The sequence below is a fragment of the Ictidomys tridecemlineatus genome, chromosome X (assembly GCF_052094955.1).
Source record: "Ictidomys tridecemlineatus isolate mIctTri1 chromosome X, mIctTri1.hap1, whole genome shotgun sequence".
NCBI classification, from domain to species: domain Eukaryota; kingdom Metazoa; phylum Chordata; class Mammalia; order Rodentia; family Sciuridae; genus Ictidomys; species Ictidomys tridecemlineatus.
The window spans coordinates 112,040,404-112,067,256 of NC_135493.1; the positions used below are offsets into that span (position 1 = coordinate 112,040,404).

The 26,853-nt window shown below is 34.3% G+C and overlaps 1 protein-coding gene across 9 annotated transcripts in view; it reads left to right on the forward strand.

Moving 5' to 3' along the window:
- Positions 1–26,853, forward strand: part of Rps6ka3 (ribosomal protein S6 kinase A3) — a 107,588-nt gene that overhangs the window by 56,644 nt on the left and 24,091 nt on the right. For all 9 annotated transcript variants that reach the window (XM_021732897.3, XM_078035035.1, XM_005334821.5 and 6 more), the window contains 10 exons: positions 3,044–3,125; positions 11,480–11,560; positions 12,892–12,971; positions 13,554–13,660; positions 15,966–16,003; positions 16,195–16,337; positions 16,986–17,056; positions 26,185–26,273; positions 26,469–26,533; positions 26,609–26,711. In XM_021732897.3, coding sequence (XP_021588572.1) covers positions 3,044–3,125; positions 11,480–11,560; positions 12,892–12,971; positions 13,554–13,660; positions 15,966–16,003; positions 16,195–16,337; positions 16,986–17,056; positions 26,185–26,273; positions 26,469–26,533; positions 26,609–26,711 — 859 coding nt within the window. The remainder of the gene's footprint in view (positions 1–3,043; positions 3,126–11,479; positions 11,561–12,891; positions 12,972–13,553; positions 13,661–15,965; positions 16,004–16,194; positions 16,338–16,985; positions 17,057–26,184; positions 26,274–26,468; positions 26,534–26,608; positions 26,712–26,853) is intronic.

Consider the following 26,853-nt stretch of genomic DNA (forward strand, 5'->3'; position numbering starts at 1 on the left):
TGGTATTAAATTATATTATCATGCTGCTCAATAAACCCAATAGATGAGCTTATTTTATAGAGTAGATTTTAGGGAACACAGTATTTAAATTCCTAGGAATTAGCATGCTTCTCCCTTTTTTCTTTAGAAGTAGCTTAAATACCTTACTATAAATAGAAAACATTAAAAATAGGGTGTCTCCTTTCTTACTCATCCTTAAAGGCCAATGTAAGCCAAGGAAACAAGGATGACCTGTCAGAGCCTAGAATAGCTTCATGGAGCAGTGAGAAAGGTCAGAAATACTCTAGTGGAAGAAGGTTGGATGTCAGCTGGGACTGCTGGTGCTCATGCTTAGTGTGGCTGGTCATCAGCCAAAGGGAACAAATAAAGAGCACCCTAAGCAGAAGTCCGGGACTGGATGGCTGACCCAGATCTTGTCCCAATATTTGCACTATGACACGAGGCAAATTGTTTAACTTCTCTAAGCCCTAATTTGGGTAGCTATAAAACAGACATTGTTTAGTAGGCCTGTCTCCCAAAATTGTTGTGATTATTACAGATGCTTGTGAGAGTACTCTGCAAGCTAAGAAGTGCTGAAAAGTGTTAAGAATGTGCTTTCAAAATACTGTTGAATAAAGGTGGAATCTACAAAGAGAATTTTTTAATAGAGTAGAACAAAGGTGCTTGATTAGAAAATCTTAAGATGAATAAATATCAGATAAATCCTAATCTAATTAGAATTTATTTCTGTCCAAAAATATTAACAATCTCTGATTACCTTTAACATTTTAGCAGCAGTCCACCTTAAGACCACCTTGATTAAGAATACTTTTCTCTCTGGGTGACTGAGGCAAGAGAATGGCAAGTTCAAGGCCAGCCTCAGCAATTTAGTGAGACCCTGTTTCAAAATTAAAAATAATATGGTCTGGGAAAGTAGCTCAGTGGTGAAGTGCCCCGGTTCAATCCCCAGTAATACCAAAAAAGAAAAAAAAAAAGGCTGTTAAGGAATGGGTAACGTAATTCAGGCTATTTAGTTGGTCTACTTAAAGGCTTGGAACAAAAAGATCATGAATGGGGCTGGGGTTGTGGCTCAGTTGTAGAGCACTTACCTAGCCCATGCGAGGCCCTGGGTTTGATCTTCAGCACCACATAATAAATAAATAAATAAATGGTATTGTGTCCAACTACAACTAAAAAATAAATGTTATTTTTTAAAGATCATGAATGTAATGGTCAAAATGAGTAGATACTGATATAGATATTGGTAGTCTAGTATTAGCTGTGTTATAGCATGACTGTGAGTTATTTAGAGCAGGCTCTATTTTTTGTAAATCCCACACTGTTTTAAAGATAACCAAAAATATGGGGTTGGGGTTGTGGCTCAGTGATAAAGTACTTACCTAGCATGAGTGAGGCACTGGGTTTAATCTCCAGCACCACATAAAGATGAACGAATGAAATGAAGGTATTGTCCATCTACAACTAAAAAAAAAAATATTTAAAAAAATGATAACAAAAAATAATTTGGAAAATAAAGGTGTTCAATAAAACACCTGAGAAATGTATTCCTCAAATTTTAGAATATGTGAGAATTTGATTTAGAAAAAGGTAGGGAGTGGAGATACATTAAATATTTGTGAATAAGATTCTTCAGTATTAGTGTTTTAAATTGTTCTGCTCAGCAATGAGATTAATATGCTGTTTTCAGATACAGAAAAGACCTTTCATCAGTGAATAATTGTATCAACAAAATTGTCAAGAGGAATCCCTATATATGAATTTTGATGTGCCAGATGTGGTAGCACAGGCCTGTAATCCCAGTGACTCAGGAGACTCAAGCAGGAGGATAACAAGTTTGAGGTTAGCCTGGGAAACAGCAAGAACCTGTCCCAAAATTTAAAAAAGAGGGCTGGGAATATAGCTCAGTTGGTACAGTGGCTTGCCTCGCATGAATAAGGCCCTGGGTTCAATCCCCAGCACCACAAAAAAAAAAAAAAATTAAAAAGAAATAAAAGGGTTGGGGATGTAACTGAGTGGTATAGTACCCCTATGTTCCATCCCCAGTACTGCAAATAATTTTTTTTCCACGTGGCTGTGAATATAACTCAGTGATGGAGTGCTTACCTAGTATATGGGAGTCCTGGGTTCAATTTCCAGTGCAGAAAAGAAATTTTTTTATGGATTAGAAGAAATTTTATTTTGTTAAAAGCAGAGCCATAACCAGGCACAGTGGTATACGTCTGTAATCCCAGTGGTTTGGGAGGTTGAGGCAGGATTGTGAGTTCAAAACCAGTCTCAGCAAAAATGAGGTGCTAGGCAACTCAGTGAGCCCTGTCTCTAAATACAATACAAAATAGGGTTGGGGATGTGGTTCAGTGGTGGCGAGACCCTGAGTTCAATCCCCCGCACCAAATAAATAAATAAATAAATACAGAGCCATCATTACCTGTATTATGCATTTAAAATGTGTAACTTCTGTAATTGCTACATACATGATTTAAAGGCTTTTTTCCTGTATTAATGTATTACATGCTCTTTGGGAACCAGCAAACAACAAATGGAAAAATATGTTCATTTACATTTATATCCTAGGTTATATCCACAGTTTACAACTCATATGTATAATTAATACATTTTTGCTGCAGTCTGGCTGGGCACAAAATAACCAAGCCGCCACAAAGCCTTGTAGGTTCAAACAGCAACTCTTTATTCCCGAACTCTCACCGGCACTCAACACACACTTCCCCGGAACACTCCCTCCACCGGGCTCCTTGCACTCCCTCCACCGGGCTCCTTGCGCCAATTCTCCAAAGTAGCTGGCGCCCAAGGCAGCAGGATCCGCCCTAATCCTGGAGCAGGGTCACCTTTCAACCATTCCCTCTAGCAAAATGCCAGGCGTCATTCTGACTAAACTGTGGCTCTCAACACATTTTGGGGGAAATTAATCTACCATGTATCATAATCTGTATAATAGTAAATTTTATTATGGCTTGAGTCTTATTTCATAAGAAGCTATATAGTTTCTGGTACTTTGTAACATTTGTTTTATCTTATTTAAATACAGGTTTTCTTAGTTAAAAAAATCTCAGGCTCTGATGCTAGACAGCTTTATGCCATGAAGGTATTAAAGAAGGCCACACTGAAAGGTAAGTGATACTGCTATTTTGATGTTCATGCAGTCTTAAACAAACTGAAATGTCTCCATAGAGCTCATGTGACTCTGAGGCCACTTACTTATATTCTGAATTTGTTCCTGTTACTGGCTTTAAATTTAGACTGACTTTTAGTGAAATTTTCCTACTGGGCTAGGAATCATATGACTAGAGAGAACAGAAATTGCCACGTTATAAAAGAAGTATTATAAATTCAGTTGAGCTTTAGTGGGTTTGATTCATCTTCAAATTAATATAATTATTAATGTTTTGAAAAAGTACTGATTTATTGGAGGCAAAATAGCTTTTATTCTAAGAGACTTTATCATCTTGACTTTTGGTTTCTAAATTTTTATTTTTGAGAGATCTCATGCAGGATCTGACTCTTAAAGGTAAAGAATCACTTAGAAGATATTATATGTAGATTTAAAAATAATTAAATCTTCTTTTTATTTAGTGGCATTGCTTATTTTACCACATAATCTCTAAATGTTTTATGTATTGATTCCTAGTGTCATTTTTTCTATATAATTTACATGTGATTTATAAAGCTTTAAACCATTTGGGAGGGAATATTTAAAATGATCATTTATTATTTCTGATGTTATTCCCAATTAGTCACCCACTGTGGATAATATCATACTAAGAAATTTCACGGTTTTTAATAAACACTATCCTTTCCTTTCACTCTCCTGTTCCCTTCCTGAGTGTATTTTCTTTCCTATACAGAGTCTACACTCATGGCGTTGCCACTTACTTGATGCAATACAAAAATTTTTAACCTGTCATGTAATCAAAAATAATATAAATAAGAAGAAAATATTTGCCTTGAATATTACAAAATATTAATACAAGGAGTCAGGGGGACTCCTACTTACCAAATATGGGATCATTTGAGCACTGCAATAATGAATGATAGTGATACATTGTAACCCTTTGAATAAAATAAGAATCCATGAGTTAATCCATAAGTTAATTAATGAAAAGGAAAAGCTCTTTCTTGCAGTAGAATTCCAATTAATAAATGTAAAAGTAATGATGGAGTTTGAAGTTATTTCTAAATACTGTTTGTTACCCAAGGAGATAAATAATCTTTGGAAATGTTCCATTTTGCCAAAAAAATCAAAGAAATGGATGTTAAAGTAATGAGTTATTATTTCATATAATCACAGTATAAATTGGAAAGCAGTTTTGCAACAAGTACAAAGAGCCATTAATGTTGCTAAATTAACCTGAGGAAATAAACTCAGAAAAATAATTCATATGCTTGAAAAATCTCATTGCAAAATTATTTAAAATAATAAGAATTTAAAAATCACAAACATTGAAATAGAGGAATATTTAGAAAATTACAGTGAATCACTTAATAGGATAGTATTAAAATGAAATACTTTAATTACAAAAACTAAATGAAAATATGCATTTGAAATTTTTTTAACAAATTAGGCTTACTACAAGTAAAATTACATAGATCTAAACTATAAAAGGGATCCTAAAAAGGTTAAAATATTTGACTTATTTGACTTACTGGAATTGTAGTCTGCTGGATAATTCTGAATATGTTCTTAAATATAACTTTCATTTTTATTCAAAGTAATTTTAGTATAATCTTATCACTTAAGATAGCAGTGCTTCACCCACCCTCCTACCTATCTAGCTTCTTAACCCATCACAATGACTTTCATTTTTTAACTGCTGCTTCATGCCTTTCTTTACCTTTAACACTCCTATATTGTAATTCTTTGGTGGTTTTCACTTGGAGACATAATCTATTGACTTTCTAACATGAAAGATTAGGATTTAGTTCTCATACAACCACCCATGTACAATTTTCCTTTCACATCTTCCCAGTAATGTTTTTATTATTATAGCTTTACAAATTGTTCCTAGCTAAACCAAATAGTGTGGGGGGGGGGTTGTTGATAGACCTTTATTTTATTTATTTATATGTGGCGCTGAGAATTGAACCCAGTGCCTAACACATGCCAAGCAAGTATGCTACCACTGAACCACAGCCCCAGTCCCCCAAATAGTTTTTTGGAATCACATTTCCTTCACATCTTTATTATATTCTCTTTTCCTGAATTCTGTATCTTCCTTTTTCTCGGTTTACTTTAGTTTTGGTCTAACACATCTTCTATTGGCCACTTCAAAAAGGATGAATGTGTGGTAAAACTTTTGTGACCTTACATGTTGGAAGATGCCTTTATTTTACTTCCTCAATTTATAATTTCACTAGGTGTACAATTCTAGGTCAGAAAGAATTTTCTCTCAGATATTTGAGGGCATTGTTTCCTGCATTGCAGTGATGAAGTTTATTGCCATTCTGTTTCGCAGCACTTTGTGTATAAGCAGCTTTTCCTCTTTAAAAATCTTGGGCTGGGGATGTGGCTCAAGCGGTAGCGCGCTCGCCTGGCATGCGTGCGGCCTGAGTTTGATCCTCAGCACCACATTCAAACAAAGATGTTGTGTCTGCTGAAAACTAAAAAATAAATATTAAAACTCTCTCTCTCTCTCTCTCTCTCTCTCTCTCAAAAAAAAAAGAATATTCTCTTTTTCTTTATCCGTGATATTCTAAAATTTATATAATAGTATTCTTTAGTGTGAGTTTAGCGCTTTTTAAATCTAGAAACTTATTTCTTTCAATCTAGAAACTTTTACGTTGAAATTTATTCTCTATTTTAGAATTTCTGCTCTTTGAATATATTGTACCTCCTGGATCATTCCTTAATTTTCTGTACTTTTCCCTTTTCTATTTTCTGGGTGTTTTTTTTTTTCTCTTTTCTGATAAATTTCATCAACTGTCTTTCAACCATTCTGTTGGCCTTTTTATTTCTACCATCATTTATAATTTCCTGGATTTGCCTTGTTTTCTGATTATTCTGTTTTGGGGGAGTACTGGGGATTGAACCCAGGGGCAGTTAACCAGGAAATAGTCCTTTTTTATATTTTATTTAGATACAGGGTCTTGCTAAGTTGCTGAGGCTAGCTTTGAATCACGATCTTCCTGTTTCAGCCTCCCAAGCCACTGGAATTACAGGTGTATGTCACACACCTGGCTAATTATTCTATTTTTTAAAATAAGCTTTTTATTATGAAAGTGTCAAATATTTAAGAAAGAAACAAAATTTAGTGAGTCACCATATACCTACCCTTCCTCTGCTTCAACATTTATCAACTCATGGTTGATCTTTTTTATCCATGTTCTCTCCCTTCCACTCTTCATATTTTGAAGCACATCCCAGATACTATGTAATTTCTTCCATAAATATTTTTGTATATATATTTAAAAGATACTCCTAAAATAAATAACAGAACTCTGGTATTATACCTTAAAAATTAACATACTTATATCTAATCAATGTTCAAATTTCAAATGTTCTACATTCATAATTCATTTTCCTTTATGCAGCTTGTTTGGGTCAGGATCCATACATATGAGTTTGCATTTTGCAATTGATTGATATCACTATATCTTTCCATCTATGAGCTCTGTTTCCACTTCTTGATTTTCCATTGTTTCCACTTCTTGTCACTTATTTGTTGAGTATAGTTGTTGCTTCGCTATCACATCCCCATTAAAATTTCCTGTTCCTATTCCATGGGTACGTATCATTTTGTTAGTTTTATTCTCTTCTTAATATTGTCTGTTTTATTTTATTTTACTGCTTTTTGATGATTTTCATGTTTATGACCTTCCCTCAAATGCCTAGGGACCCTTCACTAACTTTTTTTCATTTAAAAATATGTACTGCTGGGCTGGGGCCAGGGCTCAGTGGTGCTGGGCAACATCCCCAGTCAGAGTGCTTGCCTAGTATGTGTGAGGCACTGGGTTCGATCCTTAGCAACCCATAAAAAAAATAAAGGCATGCTGTCCATCTACAACTACAAAAAAAGTTTAAAAAATAAATGATGTACTGCTGGGCGTGGTAGCACATGCCTGTAATCCCAGTGGCTCTGGAGGCTGAGATAGGAGGATGATGAGTTCAAAGCCAGCAAGGTGTTAAGCAACTCAGTGAGTTTCTGTCTCTAAATAAAATACAAAATAGGGCTGGGGATGTTGCTCAGTGGTTGAGTGCCTCTAAGTTCAATCTCCAGTACCAAAAAACAAAAATGATGTACTGCCAGGTGTTAAGGAGCATACCAATAATCCCATCTACTGAGGAGACAGGCAGAAGGATCTCAAGTTTGAGACCAGCCTGGGCATCTTAATGAGACACTATCTCAAAAGTTTTAAAAGCTGAGGATGTAGTTCAGTAGTAGAGCATCCCTGGGTTCATTCCCTAGTAATGCAGAACAAAATAATAGAAATAGAGGGAGAGACAGAGGGAGAAATAAGATACTAAAAAGCTGATTGAAAAGGGTTTTAGGTTTAAAGTTTAGCTTTCTCTAATCTGCTGTGATAATTACCATTTACCAATCTTCTGCTGTTCCCTCCTCTCCACATCCCCCCGCCTGCGCTTTATTTTTTTTATTTTTATTTTTTTTTTTAGACAGGGTCTTGCTAAGTTGCTGAAGCTGTCTTTGAACTTGTGATTCTCTTGCCTCAACCTTCCCAGTAGCTAGGATTACAGACATGTACCATCATGCCTGACCGGTAGTCCCCTTCTATCTGTGATTTTGCTTTTCACAGTTTCAGTTACTGGCCATCAACAGTGGTCTAAAAATATTAAATGGAAAATTCCAGAAATTATAAATTTATAAGTTTTAAATTGTGCATTATTCTACATAGCATAAAATCTTGTTCTGTCCTGCCCACCACATGAATCATCCCTTTGTCCATCATATCCGTGTTTTATATGTTACTCCCTATCCATTAGTCACTTAGTAGCCATCTTGGTCATTAGATGGTTATGGCAGTGCTTATGTTCAAGTAATCCTCGTTTTACTTCATAATGTCTCCTAAGCACAAAAGTAACGACACTCAAAAAGGAAGCCGTAAATTGCTTCCTTTATATGCAACATTGAAAGTTCAGTAAGATATTTGGAGAACACCTGAAACCACATTCACATAATTTTTATTATAGTATGTTGTTATAATTGTTGTATTTTATTAAAGGTTGTTATTAATCTCTTACTGTGCTTAATTTATAAATTAGACTTTATCATAGTATAGCTATGTATGTATGAGAAAAAATAGTAAATATAGGATTTAATACTATTCATGATTTCAGGCATATACTAGAGGTCTTAGAACATATCCCTCACAGATAAGAGGGTACTACTTTAATTTTTCCATTAATATCATTTCAATGGGGATTGGGGGAAAGGTAGAGAGTAAAACATCCATGTTTAACCAGAAGTCTCTTTCCATTTGAAAGTTCCTATTAGTACAGTAAGCAAGGTCAAATAGAAGTCAATGACATTAGGTCAAGTTAATGGGGGAATTTTTTCCTATTAAAGTGGTCTGTCTGCCAAAAAGATTTTGTAAGCCATTGTTTAAAACTGTTTCTTAATATATAGCCCAAGAAATATAAAGAGCGTTCTTCCTATTCACACTCATGTTCAAGTCATTGAGGGTTTAAATCTAATAACTATGTCAGAATAATCTAGTTGCCTAAGCAAGTATTAACAAATTCTATTTTAGAATTTAGAAGTTGACCAATATAAAACATGCTTTCTTTTGAACTAATATATACTCTGGTCAGAATTCCTGATTGTGGGATGATTTATATTTGTCACTAGGTCTTTACATAATGAAAGGAAACCAAATTATAATTATTATAGTATAATACCTCAGAAAAATGAAGGAATTCTTTAATGAGTGAATCTCATTGCTGATTTTCAAGTAAATGAGGTCTCATCAATGTTAATTATAAGAAAATGTAAGAAAGACAACTATTTCACAAGCTAATCACAAGCAGAAGAAAATCATCTTGTTCTAGTCCCTCATTTTATAGAAGAGGAAATAATCCCTGAGCAATGAAATGATTTGACCAAGGTAATTCTTCCAGTTAGTAGCACAGCCACTAAACCATAGTTCTTAACTCTCAAGTAATTGATCTTTTCATTGTAGAAGAATAATAAGAGAGAGCTATTTAGTGAATATATTGATGGATATGTCTACTACTTAATGATAAGAATGATGTTTAAAGGTAGAAATGTGGATCCCAGGGGCTGGGGTTGTGGCTCAGTGTTAGAGCTCTCACCTAGCGCATGCAAGGCACTGGGTTCGATCCTCAGCCCCACATAAAAATAAATAAATAAAGCAAAGTTATTGTGTCCACCTAAAACTAAGAAAAAAAATTGAAAAAAGAAATGTAGATTCCAGGTTTAAGTAATAAGAACTAATCTAAGAGTGTATGAGTAATAATAAAAAAGAGCAAATATAGACTAGATTGGAACAGAATTATTAACAGGCCTTGGTGATGGACTTCATTCACAAAAAAAAATAGAAAGGGCCTATTGGATATAATAAAGAAGACAACAGAGTTGTAGTGATAGTTGATAGAACAAGATAATGAAATCAGATTGATGTCAAATTTGGTATACTAGCAAGACAAGTCAGAACACAGAGCTAGCTGCATGATGGTGTATACCTGTAATCCCAGATTCTTGGGGAGGCTAGGGGAGGAGGCTCACAAGATTGAGGCCAGCTTGGGCAACTTGGTGAGACCCTGTTTGAAGATAAAAAATAAAAAGGGCTGGGAATGTAACTCAGAGCACCTCTGGGTTCAATCCCCAGTAATACACATATACACACACACACACACACAAACTGCATAGACATTAAGAACTATTGATTCCTATTCCTGATTTGCCCATTTTCGGTCAATTGATACCAAAATCTCATAGTTGGGAGTAGAAAACTGGTAGAATGGGGGAAACTGTGTGTGTGTATGAATACGTGTATTTATTTACCTTATTTATTTTGCCCTAAGGTCTTATTTCTGTTTTAATATTTGTGGTTACCTTAAATTGAAAATAAAACCAACTCATCTTACTCCCTGTTTCTAGTTTCCCTCAAAAAACTCTCCCATTCTTTCTGTCCTAATCATTGTCATGACCATTCATAATATTTGATCAAAATGTTTTATCATGGGGCTGGGGATGTGGCTCAGGTGGTGGCGCGCTGGCCTGGCATGCGTGCGGCCTGGGTTCGATCCTCAGCACCACATACAAAGATGTTGTGTCCACCGAAAACTAAAAAATAAATATTTAAAAAAAATGTTTTATCATTTTATTACTTCTCTGCCATTCCCACTAGTTTATGAGCTTCTTGAAGATTGTCTTGTTTTTATATTCCTAATGCCTAGTGCACAAAATTTTGCTCAGGAAATGTTTGATGGCTAGAAGATAGCTTTGTCCACACATCCTGGTTTTCCAACTTGTTGCAAATTGGATCCTCCCTACATCATCTCCCTAGTACTAAACCTGTTTCCATACTGATTTGGCTCCTTCCTAATCAACATTTAGGCTTACATGTCTTTACTCTTGTTGGTACTCCATACCTGGTCTCTTCTAAACCCAGTCTTTCCTACCCTAAATTCCACTTAAAAAGTCTTAAGCTTGTGCCATATCCCTGCCTCTTTCTTCAAACCTTCCTATGCAGGTAAAACCAATTTTGCCTGCCTCTGAATTCTTGCACTACTTACTGCTATAATAATTTGTTTTATCCCTTAATCATATTCCTAGTGCTATAATTTGATGTAATGATGTCTACCATTTAGTTGAATATCTCTTGCATATCAGGCTGTGAGTACAAACCTTATCTCAAATGGTACAGTGGTAATATATCTATTTTGTAACTGAGAGGTAACTAAGGTTCAGTGAATTTAAATAAGTAACTTAATCAAGATTACAAAGATGACTCCAGATCTTTCCAACTTCAAAGAAACATCTTTTACCTGTATCACAGTATTTTCTCTCCTCCTCCTCCTCTTCCTCACTTCCTTTTTTCCCTTTCTCTCCCATCCTTTACTGTGTCTGCCTCATCTTATAAATACTTAATGTTTGTTGAATTGAGTTGATAATGATTGGTGGAAGTATTGAAGCCTATTCCACTTTGTTGTTTTAATATTTTATATTAAGATACCTTGTTTTTTTTTGAAGTTGTGTTTTTTTTTTCATTGTCCACAACTTTGATTTAAATACTTAAAAATTTGACATTAAACCTAACATGTATCTTTAAATTTAAAGCATAGATTCTATAAACAAACACAGTATCTTTTGGATATGTAATGTAGTAAATGATATTTGTATTAATTTTATGAATTTGAGAGCAATAATACTACATACTTCTATACACATAAGCAAAATTTTACTTAAAATAGGCAATACAAAGAATTTGGCTTTAACATTATCTTTGAAAGATAGTGCGAAGCAGCATATTTGTGATCTTTTTTTAGTTCGAGACCGTGTTCGGACAAAAATGGAACGTGATATCTTGGTAGAAGTTAATCATCCTTTTATTGTCAAGTTGCATTATGGTAAGTTATGAACCAACTGTCATTTCATCACTTTACCTAATTTGCCCACTTCCTGGATAAACTCCAATATAGATATATATTTGTATGTGTTTAACAGATACATATAATAAAATAAAGTTATAGAAATTAAACTTTTTGTTTTTTGATGGTGCCAGGGAACAAACCAAGGGCCTCACGCATCCCAGGCAAGTGCTCTACCACTGAACTGCATCCCCAAGTAGAAGTTGGTCTACTTCTTAGACCAACTTCAGAAATTTTTGTTTCTTTTATTTTTTAATTTTACTTATTTTGAGGGTGGGGGTAACCAGATATTGAACCCAGGGGCACTCAACCACTGAGCCACATCCCCAGCCCTATTTTGTATTTTATTTAGAGACAGGGTCTCACTGAGTTGCTTAGCGCCTTGCTTTTGCTGGCTTTGAACTTTCGATTCTCATGTTTCAGCCGCCTGATCCTCTGGGATCAGGCCTGCACCAGCCCACCCAGCTATTGTTTCTTTTAAACAAAATAAAATTAGTTTCTGGGGCTGAGGTTGTGGCTGAGTGGTAGAGTGCTCACCTAGCACATGTGTGGCACTGGGTTCCATCCTTAGCACCACATAAAAATAAATAAATAAAATAAACATATGCAAACATGGAGTATAACTTATTAAAAAAATAGTTTCTAAGTGTTAGCCATAGGATTAGCTAATAGCATTTACTGCTTTTTAATAATAATAATAATAATAATAATAAAAAACAACCAGCTTTTTATAGTCCCTACCTGTTAGCCCAACCTGAAGGCAAGAAAGAACCCTAGTATCAGTGGCCTTTCTTTTCTCCAAAGCCATGTGCTTCTCAGTGGGTAAAGGTATAGTGATTCTTACTATGTGTTAATTAACAATAAGACATACTTCATGTTTGTATAAGTGTGTCAAAATATAATCTACTGTCATGTATAACTAAAAAGAACAAATAAAAAATTATGTGTAATTAAATCTAACCAACCCACTTTTTTTGTAGTTAGTGACATGGTTTTTGCATTTTATTTAATGGTTAAGTAAGTCTTTTTCTGTCGTGGGTTTTTCTTATTAATTACATGTTTAGTCCTGTCATGTTCCTAAGAGACTCTTTCCCGTAGAAAACCTAATAGTTCCATAATAAGAAACCTTGATTTTAACATTTCCATGTAGAAACCAAGTGAAAGAGTAGTTTTTGTCTAAGTTGAAAGTAAGTTTAAATCTCTGATGTAATCATTAATTTGATAAAAGTAATATTTGTTTATGAATGACTTTTCCTAATATAAACCTAAAAAATGAACTACAATTGTTGAATTTTCTTTTCTTCATTTAGCTTTTCAAACTGAAGGGAAGTTATACCTTATTTTGGATTTTCTCAGGGGAGGAGATTTGTTTACACGCTTATCCAAAGAGGTATATGATTAATGTCTGTTTTAAATCTATTTATACTCATCCTGTTTCAATTAAAGCTTTGTTATATTTCAATATTATATTTTCTCCACTGGCACAAGATTCTTACATTGAAGAAACTGAGCTACAAGAGTTTTTTTTTCCTATCTTTTGAATTTATCCTAAAAGTAGGATTTAAAATTGACAAACTATCCTTGTATTAACCCAGCTTCTTTCATAGTTTTTCAGAAGTGATAATATATCCACAAGATTAACTGTAAAATGAGTAGTAGCAATTCAGCATGCATTTTAACTTTTCATTTCTAAGCTCTTACTATGGCGAGACAAAAGTGGCACAATCGAAATATAGTTTTTAAATAAAATGTAAACCTATTTCCCCCACAGTGCATAGTTAGCATTTAATAAGTGATTGCTATTGACCAATTAGATTATTTTGCAAATTTCTTTCATGAGTAAATTGTGGATAAGGCAAAGTCTAATTAGCATATTTATAAACTCTTTAATTATTTAAACTCTAAAGTGGAACTTTAATAAAACTCACAGACCTTAAAAGAAAATAAAGATAGAAAAATTATTTTATTTTAGGTGATGTTCACAGAAGAAGATGTCAAATTCTACTTGGCTGAACTTGCACTTGCTTTAGATCATCTACATAGCCTGGGAATAATCTATAGAGACCTAAAACCAGAAAAGTAAGGAATCATTCTACTAAGTTGAATATAATGTAATATAATTGTTTAGGCGGTCATAAAAAATAAAGTGACTTCATAAAACTCCCACAAAATTACATTAGTGTACCTGTGTGTAACATCTCTGTTACACTCTATATTCTATACTTTTAAAATCTTGGTTAAACAAAAATATTGTCCTCATTTGCATTATTTGATTTCCTAATGAGGTTGAAGTATGTTTTATTGGAAGTTTGTATTTTTGTGAGTTTTCTGTTCATAACCTTTGCTGCTTGTATTTCTTTTAGAATGTTGTTTTTCCCATTAATTTATAAAAGAAAAAAAAAGAATTTCACAAATAAGAGCATTAACTGTTTAGCTAAGTGCTGTCACATGCATCACATGCACCTATATACCTAGAGTCCCCACTACTCAGGAGATTGAGATGAGACAAGAGAGTTGTTGGAGCCAGCCTGTCACCAAAAAAAAAAAAAAAAAAAATAGACATTTGACCCACGTTATATCTGCATTTTCTACTTTTTTTTTTTTTTTTTGAGACAGGGGTCTCACTGTGTTGCCCAGGCTGGTCTTGAATTGGTGAACTCAAGTGACTTCCTGCCTTGTCCTCCCAAGTAGGTGGGAGTACAGGCATGTGCCACTGTGCCCAGCTTTCCATTCTTTAAATTTATTTTAATCTACACACTTTTTTCTTACATCAATCCATTTTTTCTTTTGTGTTTTCTCTCATGACTTTTATTGTTCAAAATGCTTTTCCCAATCCCATGATCATATGTTTTTCTTCTAATTTTGTGTTTTTTAACTATAATTCAGTCTAGAAATTCTTTGATATGAAGAATGTTATAGAGCTAACACTTTCCCCCAAATACCATTTATTGGGAATTTCTTCTTATAATTTCAACTTTTAAGTCTGAATTGAGCAAAATTTCCACAACTCTTTTAGTAGCAGTAATGGAGAAGCAAACATTGAAAAAAGGAACCTCTTGAAAATAAAAGGAAGACCAGTGAAGTAAAGAAAAGGGTCAGGGGGAGGGACAGGGTAGGTACTGGAAAATAAAATTGATTGAATTATTTTAATTCAATGAATCTGTTATGTATAATCATAATGCACCAATTAAAAAAAAACTGATATTGGTGGTGCATGCCTGTAATCCCAGTGACTTAAGAGGTTGAAGAATAACTTTATTGAGGTATAATTCTCATACTATATAACTGATCCATTTAAAATATATAATTCAGTCAGTGGTGTGTACCTATAAATTCAACACTTTGGATTTGGCAGGAGGATTGCTTGAGCCCATGAATTTGAGGTAAATCAGGGCAACATAGCAAGACCCCATCTCAAAGTTTGATTAATTGGTTTTTGGTATATTCAGAGTTGTGTAACCATCATTTTTATCAGCTATTTTTATTATTACTTTAAAATGTTATGTGCAGAAATTAAATTACATATTGTGACGGGCAATAGAGAAAATGTTCCTTTGGAACCCTTTTAAGTGATTATTTAGAAATTGTAATACTTTTACATGTGTTTGTCATTTATTTTGTTTTTGGATACATTTCATATGTTATTTATTGGGTTTTTTTGTTTGTTTGTTTGTTTGTTTGTTTGTTGGTACTAGGACTGGAACCCTGAGCCTCATAAATGCTAATATCCAAAACTCCCTACCACTAAGCTATATCCCCATCCATATGATTCTTTTTTTATTTTACAAATAATTACTGAGTTTTTCCTTGTTATTTTCCCAAATTCTATCATATGAAATTTATTCCTGATGAAATAAATATTCAAACAGAAGAAAAAGTTACTATAAGATGTTAGTAATTCCCCAGAAAACACTGAGGAATGTCTATAGTGAAGGGATAGGTCAGTGAAAATGAGGAATGTGGGGAACATGGTATGTTGAGAACAGGATTATGTAGGTTGTATCAGGAAAAAAGAACTTGGGAAGGATGCTTGAATTAGATACTTTAAAAAATGACCATGAAAATGAAACTGGAATATTTAGTCAGGCCAACTGGGCGGTGTGGGGGGGGGGGGGAGAACAGCTTAGAAGGATATAGCTTATTTGGTTTGGTTTCCCCTAATAGTTTTTGAGTGCCTATTGTTCATTAATCTAAGTTATAGCATTGTTTTGGGTCTTTTGTAAACATGTATCCAAAAATATTTTCACCCTTTACCTTTGCTTTGTAATTCTCAAGTCTAAAGCAATATTTTAGAATAAATGTGATCTGATGCTTAAGAAAGTTATTTCATTTTAGTTGCTATACATCACTATTTGAGAGATTTTCTGACTTTGTTTTCTTTCAGTATACTTCTTGATGAAGAAGGCCACATCAAGTTAACAGGTAAAAAAAAAAACCTTCATTTTATTAAAATTCTCTCTTCTATATAATTTCTTCTAAGATTATTTATGGTGCAAATATTGACTAATACATTATGTTTAAAACCTGAGTTAGAATTTTTAATAATATAAATTTTGGAATTCAGAGTTTAAAATTTATATGTGAAAATCATTGTGGGGTATTTATTTTGGCAGATTTTGGCCTAAGTAAAGAGTCTATTGACCATGAAAAGAAGGCATATTCTTTTTGTGGAACTGTGGAATATATGGCTCCAGAAGTAGTTAATCGTAGAGGTCATACTCAAAGCGCCGACTGGTGGTCTTTTGGTGTGTTAATGGTAAGGTTTGGATTTTTGGCCTTTCGGAGAATTGGGATTTGTTGCTTTGTGTATTAAAGGATAATCAAAAGTGAATTCTATAAGAGAGAAATTGGTATTTTTATTTTCCATATTTTATAGTATATATAATAAATAAGAAAAAATATTGCCTGCAGTGTAGAAGGACTACAAAACTCCTTAGTTTTTGCCAAGCCCAGTGGGTGCACATCTTTAATCCCATCTACTTGGAAGACTGAGGAAAGAGAATCACAAGTTTAAGGCCAGCCTCAGGAGCTTACAGAGACTATCTTAAAAAATAGAAGGGTTTGGCATGTAGCAAAAGCTCAGTGATAAAGTGCCTCTGGGTTCAATTCCCAGTATTGGTTAAAAAAAAAAAGTTTATATGAAATTGACATCTGTCAGGTTATTCACATATCTACACTTTTAAGTTGCCATTTGAAATGTGATTTAAAAATAAATAAAATGATTAATTTATTTAAGAAAACTACAGAGCTCAATTATCTTTTAGGACTTGTCAGGAATTTCTGTAATAAATATAGTGTAAGTATTAAACATTTGACTTATAATTAAGATAATACTTTCTGTACTTCTGGCCTTGAGATTTTATATTTATTGGCTAATACCTCTGATTATTTTACCTTTCCGTAGTTTGAAATGCTCACTGGCACACTACCTTTCCAAGGAAAAGATCGAAAAGAAACAATGACAATGATCCTTAAGTAAGTACTCCCTAATGAAGATGTTTTGATATTCTAAAATAAAGGCTTCATACTAAAAAAATGAGATTTTAGAGTGTTGGACATGTAGTATAAGAAATAGCCAAAAAACAATAAATAAATAAAGCTCGAGGGAAAAAATAAAGAAATAGCTAGTAAATTCATCACTATTACCTGGTTTAAATATAAACAAACTACATAGGTTTCGAGTACTCATTATCTTCATGTGAGTAGTGAAATACTGAAAGCTTTACCTTTTGAGATTTGGAATATGATAAATATGTTCATTATTCCACTTCCATCTGCATTGTACCAGTGGTACTAGACAGTATGTTAAAGCAGGCAAAAAAGTAAATTCTGTATGTGAGTAACAGAAAATGACAATTTTAAAGCAGATACTGTTTACAATAATAAAATATTTTAATTCCACAGTCATGGCAGTGAATACCTGTAATCCACACTATTTGGAAGGTTAAGGGGAGAGGATCCACAAGTTGAGGCCAGCCTTGGTAATTTAGCAAGACATTGTTTCAAAATAAAAAGAAATAGGGATATAGTTCACTGGTACTGCACCCTGGGTTCAATCCCCAGTACCACCAAAAAAAAAAAAAAATATTTTCAAATCCCTAGGGTTAAATCCAGCAACAGTTATACAAGAACTCTATGCAGAAAACAAGAGAATTTTATTTAAAGGAAATTTAAACAACCAAAATAACATGAAAGGATAAACCATGTTCACATTATAAGAGACCCAGTGTTATAAAGATGTAGGTTCTATACATCATGTTATTCAATGGAAATATAATGCAAGCCATATACATAATTTTATGTTTTCTAGGAGCTACATTTAAAAAGTAAGAAGAAACAAAAATTAATTATAATATATTTTATTTAACCCAATATTCCAAGATATTATCATTTCAACAGGTAACCAACATAAAAAATGATTAGTGAGGGCTGGGGATGTGGCTCAAGCGGTAGCGCGCTCGCCTGGCATGCGTGTGACCCGGGTTCGATCCTCAGCACCACATACCAACAAAGATGTTGTGTCTGCCGAGAACTAAAAAAATAAATATTAAAAAAAAAATGATTAGTGAAACAGATGTGGTGATGCATACCTGTAATCCCGGTAACTCAGGAGGCTGAGGCAAGAGGGTAGCAAGTTCAAGGCAGCCTTAGCAACCAAGCAAGGCCCTAATCAACTTAGTGAGACCCCATCTCAAAATAAATAAAAAGGGTTGGGGATGTGGTTCAGTGCTTAAATGCCCCCGGGTTCGATCTCTAGTTAAAAAAAAAAATGATTAAGACATATTATAAATAGTTTTTTCATATTTGTTTGAAATTCAGCATGTATTTTTCACTTAGATTTTGGATGACCAGATTTCAAGTGTCCAGTGGCCATATATGTGTAGTAGCTACCATACTAGATAATAAAATTATAGTTGCAATGCAAGTAAAATACAAATTTAACCCAGTTTTATATGGAGGGTTTGATATACTGATTCTAATATGATAATGGATCAAGAATCTCTAAAATACTCTTCGAGAAGATTAAGATATTTAGACTTCCTTTGCCAGGTATCAAGTATTATAACTGTAAGTAATTCAATATAGCATTGAAACAATTATGTAGACTTCTGCAATGATTAGAGATAACAGTAACAAACCTACATGTATTTATACCCTTAATTTATAACCATTGGGAATATACACAAAGATATTGTATCCATCTACAACTGAAAAAGATATTTAAAAGAAAAAGAGTAAAAGAAGTTTCTGACAGAATCGGCAAAGAGACTTGTACCCAGAATGTGTCAAACTCCAATCAATAAGAAAAAGAAACAATAAGAACGTGGGTAGAAGTAGGGACCACATAAAAGAGAATTTCAATGGTTTATAAACTTATGAAAAGATGCTCAAACTCATTAATCATAAAGTGCAAAATTTCCTGTGGGGTGGTACATATCTGTAGTCTCAGCTAATTGGAAAGGTAAGGCAGTTAAGATCCCTTGAGCTCAGGAGTCCTGGGCCAGTCTGGGCAACATAGGGAGACTCTATCTCTTGAAAAACAAAATAAAAGAAAATGAAGATTAAAACTACTATTAGCTACCACTGCATATCCACCAGAATGGCTAAAATTAAAGAGACTAGCAGGCCAAACATTTAGGGCGGCGTTTCTTCTAAAGAGAATAATCACTATACTTATGGCAGAGATTTTGTGCTCAGTAGGTCAGAGACTCCGATCCAAACTACAGACTGTGACAAAAGGTGTGGATTCTCTGATTTGTACAGATTGGCTCCATCACAGATTTACCAAATCAAGAATTTCAGTCAGGTATGGTGGTATACACATGTAATCCCAGCTACTCAGGAGGCTGAGGCAGGTATATTGCAAGTTCAAGGACAACCTGGGGAACATAGGGGAGACTCTGTCTCAAAGTAAAAAAGGGCTTGAGTTATATAGCTCAGTGGTAGAATGCCCCTGGGTCCCGTCCCCAGTAACACAGACACACACAAACACACAAAGAATTCCACCTAAAGTGTTTCAGCCTTTACCTGCAGATCATAAAAAATATCCAAAACCTTCAAACTACATAATTTTTTAAAATATTTTTTTAGTTGTAAATGAACATAATACCTTTATTTTATTTGTTTTTATTTTTATGTGGTGCCAGGGATCGAACCCAGTGCCTCACGCATGCTAGGCAAGTGCTCTACCACTGAGCCACAACCCTAGCCCCAAACTGCATAGTTTTACCAGAATAAAAAGTACCAAAAGGGCTGGGATTGTGGCTCCGTGGCAGAGTGCTTGTCTAGCATGTGTGAGACACTGGGTTTGATTCTCAGCACTGCGTACCAATAAATAAAATAAAGGTCCATTGACAACTAAAACAAATTTTTTTAAAAAAAGAATCCATGTTAGGAGAAAGATACAATGTAGCCTTAAATTACCACAAGGACTTCCAGCAAAGGAGAAATGTCTAACACATTCCTCAAAAGCACTAGAGAGGGGCTGGGGTTGTGGCTCAGTGGTAGTGTGCTCGCCTGGCATGCATGAGGCACTGGGTTCGATTCTCAGCACCACATAAAAATAAAGACAATAAAGTCCATCAACAACTAAAAAATTTTTTTTAAAAAAGCACTAGAGAATTAGCAGTGCAATGGTATCTAAAACCTGCAGAGCAGGAAGCAGTATGCCTTGATGCCACAGCAGCATTAGATTAAAATATACAAAATCATTTTTATTTCAAATTGGCAAGAAAGTGTTTTCATTAAATATAATTTAAATTCCAGTCAAAAAATGAGAGACTGGAAATACATATTGTTGGTGGGATGTAGAGCAGTGGCAACTTTCATACATAGCTAGAAGGAATATAAATACAAATACTCTTATAACCATTTTGGAGAACAGTTTTTGTCATTATCTTCTAAAGACAAAATATATATATACCATCATGCATTTATTCCACTCCTAGCCATGCACTCAATTTATATGCATAAAGGAACTCACATTAAAAAACAGTATAAAGCTGTTCATAGCACCATTGTTTGAACTAGTAGAAGGTACTTCATTAGCAGAAGAATGGATTAATAAACCCTGGTATATTTATACAGTTGAATAGAGTAGGAATTGTATTTACTATCTGTAAATATTTTAGGTTTTATAGGCCACACACAGTCTCTGTCACATATTATTCTTTATTTGTATTTTTTGATCCAACTCTATAGGAAGAAAACAATTCTTAGGACCCATACAAAAACAGGTCCACATCTTTGGCCCATGAGCATGGTGTGCCATAAGCAGAGAAAATGAACAAACCACAGTTACATACAACAACTTGGATAAATCTTACAAGAATATTAAGCAAAGGAATTTCAGACTCAAAAGAATAAATGCTATGTGTTTCTATTTATACAGTTTATAGAGCAGGCAAAATTAAAACATATTTTTAGGGTCTGTATTACATGGTACAAGCTAGAGGCAAAATAAGGAAAGTGGTTACATTGGATGAAGGATTCTGGTAATGTTATCTTTCTTGGCCAGATAATTATTCACTCTTTGGTAAATCATTAAGCTATGTGATTTGGGCAGGTTTTTTTGTTTGTTTGTTTGAATTTTTTTTGTATTTTATATTATTCTTAAAATGTAAAAATATGTACTACATAAATGAATGAATGTTCACTTGGCTTTCATCACTGAACTGAACCTTCATCACTCCATCTACTCTGGTCCCCCTCCTTTCAGCTGACAGACACTCTCTTGTGTGTTGATGAAAACCAAGCCTTTTCTTTGACCTGACCTTCCTTTCAAGTTATTACACCATCTTCCTACATCCTTTCAGTACAAAGCCTCTAAAAGAATAGTCTATACTTTCTGTTACTATTTTTTGGCTTCTTTTATTCCACAGCCTGTTTGTCATTCATCTCTATCACTCTACTGAAATTGCTCTCACTATGGTTATTAATGTTCTTCTGGTTTGCTAAAACTTGTGGAAGGTTGTCACAAAGGTGACTATCTACCAGTCATTCACAAAATTCATTCAACAGGTAATTGAGTACTTTATACAGGTACTGGGGATGCAGTATGAACAAAACAGACAATCATCAGTGGTCTCACAGAACTTACATTCTAGTGGGAGAGATAAGGAATTAATATTTAATATTTAAGTAAATAAATGTAATACTTTCAGATAGTAATGGGAACTGTAGATATAAAATAAGCCAGGGTAATTTACTCTGCCAGTGACCCCTTAGTGTGTGAGGGAAGGGGCAGGGACAGGAGCCATTTTAGATAAGACACTTAAGGAAGGCCGCTCTGAGGAATATTTGACACTGTTGGCCCCTCCCTCATCCTCATTTTTTCCTATTATTTCCTCATCTATTTCTTCTACCTCTCTAAGCATTCTTCTCTTTGCTGTCTTTTGCATGCCCATTCTTTCTGTTTCTGTTTTTCTTTAATTATAAACATTTTCAAATATAAATTTTGAAAAATAAAATATACAAGTATCACATATACCCATCACCCAGATTCAGCAATCATCAGAACTTTGTCACATTTGCTTCATGTATTCCTTTTTCTCTTCTTTCCTTCTTTAAATATTTTTAATTGTAGATGAACACAATATCTTAATTTTGCTTATTTTTTTAATGTGGTGCTGGGGATTGTACCCAGTGCCTCACATGTGCTAGGCAGGCACTCTACCACTGAACCACAACCCCAGCCCTCTTCTTTTCTTCTTAACTGAAATATTTTAAACACTCCAGATGTGTCATTTCTCACCTTAATTCAGTTTTCCTTGCTCAAATATGCATTTTTTTATTTCCCCCAAGAATAATGATATTTATTTGGGAATAGGAGAGCATTGCAATCTGAAAACGCCTGCCATAGCAAACTATGCACATATTCAGAAAATAAAACTCTTGGGCTGAGGTTGTAGCTAAGTGGTAGAGTGGTAGAGTGCTTGCCTAGAGTGTGTGAGACAGTGGGTTCGATTCTCAGCACCATATAAATAAATAAAATAAAGGTCCATCAACAACTAAAAAAGTAATAAAAATAAAATTCTTCTTGTGGTAGAAGACTCAAAAATAAAATATGCATGTTTTCTTACATAATAAATCTAGTAATAATGCTTGAGTGTTATCAAATGCCAGTTCTTAACCAAATTTTTCAGATTTTCTGTCAAGGGAAGGGACTACCTCACTATCCAAAACAAAGAATGTAAAGCTGATTTTGTTAGTTGTTCATAGTAAGAAAGAATAATGTTGTTCTTGTAGAGACACTCTCAGCAGAGTCCTAGCACAGTAGACCAATGATCTTATATAAGGCTTGAGAGAAAATATAGAGTTTAAAAATTGGCAGATTTTCAGGTCTAAACATGGGATGACATCATCACTAAGTATAATTACTTAAGAAGGGATTGTTATTGATCAGTTGACATTCACATGTGTTTATTTGAGTGAGACCAATCCTGTTTGGCTAATTTTGAGGGACACAGACCACTTACCGATTGATTGGCTTAGAAGTTTCCACCAGGCAAATTGTCATTGATAATTGAATGAATTGAAAATCAACTAAGGGGGCTGGGGTTGTGGCTCTGAGGTAGAGCGCTTGCCTAGCCCATGTGAGGCTCTGGGTTCAATCCTCAGCACCATATAAAAATAAATAAATAAAAGTATTGTGTCCAACTACAACTGAAAAATAAATAAGTATTTTAAAAAAGAGAGAATCAAGTAAGGGTTTAAAACCAGTTCTGATAGTTCTCTTGTTATCATGGTTACATAGCAATTAGTCTTTTCTTAGGAATGTACAACCTTTTTATTGTCCTTGTCATATTAACTTGTTTCTCTATCCTCTTTTTTTATGGTGCTGGGGATCAAATGCTGAGGATCCAGTGCCTCATGCATGCTAGGCATAATACTCTACAACTGAGCCACATCTCCAGCCCTCTTCCATCTTTTCTGTTAAACTTTTGGCAAGATTATTTCATAGCTTATACTTAGTGCTTCCTATTGTGTTAAGCTAAGAGGTTTACAATGCCAGGTTGTCCGACCAGTGATGAGTTTCTGTGATTCCAGTTGTGATCCCACCACTACAAAGTTCCCTGTTATGCTTTTGTCTAATGTTTTAATCCATTGAAAATAAGTACTTGAATCAATTATCTTTTAAAAGATTCAAAAATGGTGATTTTTCTATTACTATTATTCCTTTCTCATTTGTTAAATGTTTTATGAAACAGTGAATTTTCTCTCATTGACTGGGGCTGTTTAGTTAACTTTAAGGGTCGTCCAAGAAACACAGAATACTTTATTATTTTCTTAATTATTTCCAATTGTTCAGAGCCCGAGTAACTTTCATTTGGAGTGGTGTCTAATGAATTGGGTTTTTAATGTTTGTTTTAACTTTGCTTCTTTTTTTTTTTTTTTTTTACTATGGTGAACTCGTGAGATTTGATAATTAGTGTGATTCAGCCAATTGAATTCTTTTTGTTTTGTTGTTGTGGGTGCTGAGGATTAAACCCAGGGCCTGAGCATTTAGGCCATGGATACCTCTTATCCACATTCCAATGTAGAATATCTACCACCTACCACCTCTTCCCAATCCAGATCATTCTCTACTACCCTTGGAGTTATTTCTTAGGGAAAAAAATCTACTGTTTCAAGAGCTCTGCCTAATATACCTGATATAGCACTGCTTCTTCAGTTTTGTTCAATATAACCCTAATTTTTTTTGGGGGGGGGAATGTGTTGTACTACGGGAGCTACACCCTCAGCCCTTTTCTACTTTTGAGACAAGGTATTGCTGAGTTACCCAGATTGGTCTTGAACTTGCAATCCTCTTGAGTTGCAGGTGTGTGCTGCCCTGGCCAGAACTCTAATTATACAGACTTAATAGGAATTCTCTGAAAAAGAGGTGCTGGAGACAAATGTTCAGAAAATAATGGTTTCTTAGCCCAGCGTGGTGGCACATGCCTGTAATCCCAGGAGGATTTGAGGACAGCCTGGGCAACTTGGCAAGACCCTGTCTCAAAAAAATAAAATGGGCTGGGAATGTAGATCAGTGGTAAAATGTCCCTAGGTTCAATCCCTAGTGCCAGAAAAATAGAAGAGAAAAAAGAATGATAATTCTTGACTCTAGATTTCTCAACCTTTTATGTGCAATGTATTTTATTCTATGTCTCCAATAGAAGGCTATGATAGATAGCATTGTACAAATTCATATTCTGTAATATTCATTCTATAATATTAATGAAGTGTTTTATTATTTGTACAATATGTCTGGAGGAACTTAATGTTATTCAGTACAATTTAGGGGAATGCTGGCCAAATTACTAAGTTTTCAACCTTTAGGTTACATTGAAGGCCTTTCAGAATGTCCCATGTTAAATCAGATATCCATTCTATTCACTTAGCATTCTTTCCATGTTTTTCTAGATTTGCCTCCTAATGTACTAAGGTTATCTATATTCATCTTCCCCACTGACCATGGGGGGGCTGTATTTAGTTCTGTATCCATAGCACTAAGTACTGTCTGGCACATAATAACTCAGTAACAGCTCAGTGAATAATAAATGGATCTATTTCTGAAATAGGAATTTCTCTTCTAGACATTTTCTCTAACTCTGTTATTGTCATACTTACAGGATCATGGTTTCTTTAATTTGTAGGTTTGGAAAAAGAATAAAATTATACACTGTAGCCGAACCAAACCATAAGCTCATTCAGGCCAGTGGTTTTCAGACTGTGTGCCAGTCTTCAGTGTTCCACAAACCCCTTTTCCATCAATCAGTTCCCTTTCCCTGCAGGAGCTGTTAAAGGGATTGAGAGGGGGAAAGTAGCATATGAAGTACACGTTCTTAATGTTGGATTTTTAAAATTTCCCTTCAAGAAAGACTTCTAAGTGTATAGTTTTAGGGTCATTGATCTAGCATCCAATCCCTTTGCTTTTGCTTTTCTTTCCTTTCTTTCTTTTATTTATTTATTTATTTTATTTATTTACTTTTTTGGTGGTGCTAGGGATCTAACAACCCAGGACTGCATGCATGCCAGGCAAGTCACTCTACAACTGAGCCAAACCCCCAGCCCCCACCCAATCCTTTGCTTATGAAGACGGGCAGAAAGAGATTGGTTTTCCCAGCATCACAAAGTTCTTAGTAACAGAACTAAGGCTTAGATGACCTTATGTTCACAGTAGTACTCTTTGCAAATTTCTGGAAATGAAGAAGTCCATTAGAAGATTTTGGGGCTAAAATTTTTTAATTGTACATGAATATTCATAGCAGTTTTATTCCTTCAACAGGCAAATGGATAAGATAACTATGGCATGTCCATACTATAATGCACTAATAAAAAATGTGGAAAGTAAAAAAACTGGCAAAAGAACTAAAAACACACAAACACATAGTGCAAATAAAACTGGGGCCATCTTAATGAGATCCATGCATTGTCATTATTCTGGTTGTGATATTAAATTAGAGTTCAAAGTGTTATCATTGGGGAAACTTGGTAAAGGATCTCTACTGTTATAACTGAGTGTAAATTTATGAGTATTTCAATATAAAAAGTCTAAATTTTTTTAATCAAAATAAAGATGTCTCAAAAATGAAAAGTTATTATGTGGATCTGTTATTTAGAGCCAAACTTGGGATGCCACAGTTTTTGAGTCCTGAAGCTCAGAGTCTTTTACGAATGCTTTTCAAACGAAATCCTGCAAACAGATTAGGTAAAAATTCTAATTAGTTTGTTTCTTTTGTGTGTGTGTTGGTGTTTGGAGTTATTTGGAGGTGGGGGTGGATTTTTTGTGATGGGATTATTAAATATTCAGACAAATATTAAAAGCAAAATCAGAACTAAGTAAATATGTATAATTATCTATTTATTCATTTCTCCTTGAAATGAACCTACCAATTTTTTATAGGAGCAGGACCAGATGGAGTTGAAGAAATTAAAAGGCATTCATTTTTCTCAACAATAGACTGGAATGTAAGTATAGGATGAAAACTTGTTTAAAATATGTTTATAATTGACACATGTCTAAGTTTCTCTTTTTTCTTCCAGAAACTGTATAGAAGAGAAATTCACCCACCTTTTAAGCCTGCAACTGGCAGGCCTGAAGATACATTTTATTTTGATCCAGAGTTTACTGCAAAAACTCCCAAAGGTAAAAAGGAAACATGAACACTCAAATATAAGATGGCAGATTATTTTCTTGTTCAATCAGAAAATCTTTTCCAAGATAACACTTGATGGTATTCACAAAAGATCCTAAATTTGCTATATATCAACCTGTCTCCCCAACTTAC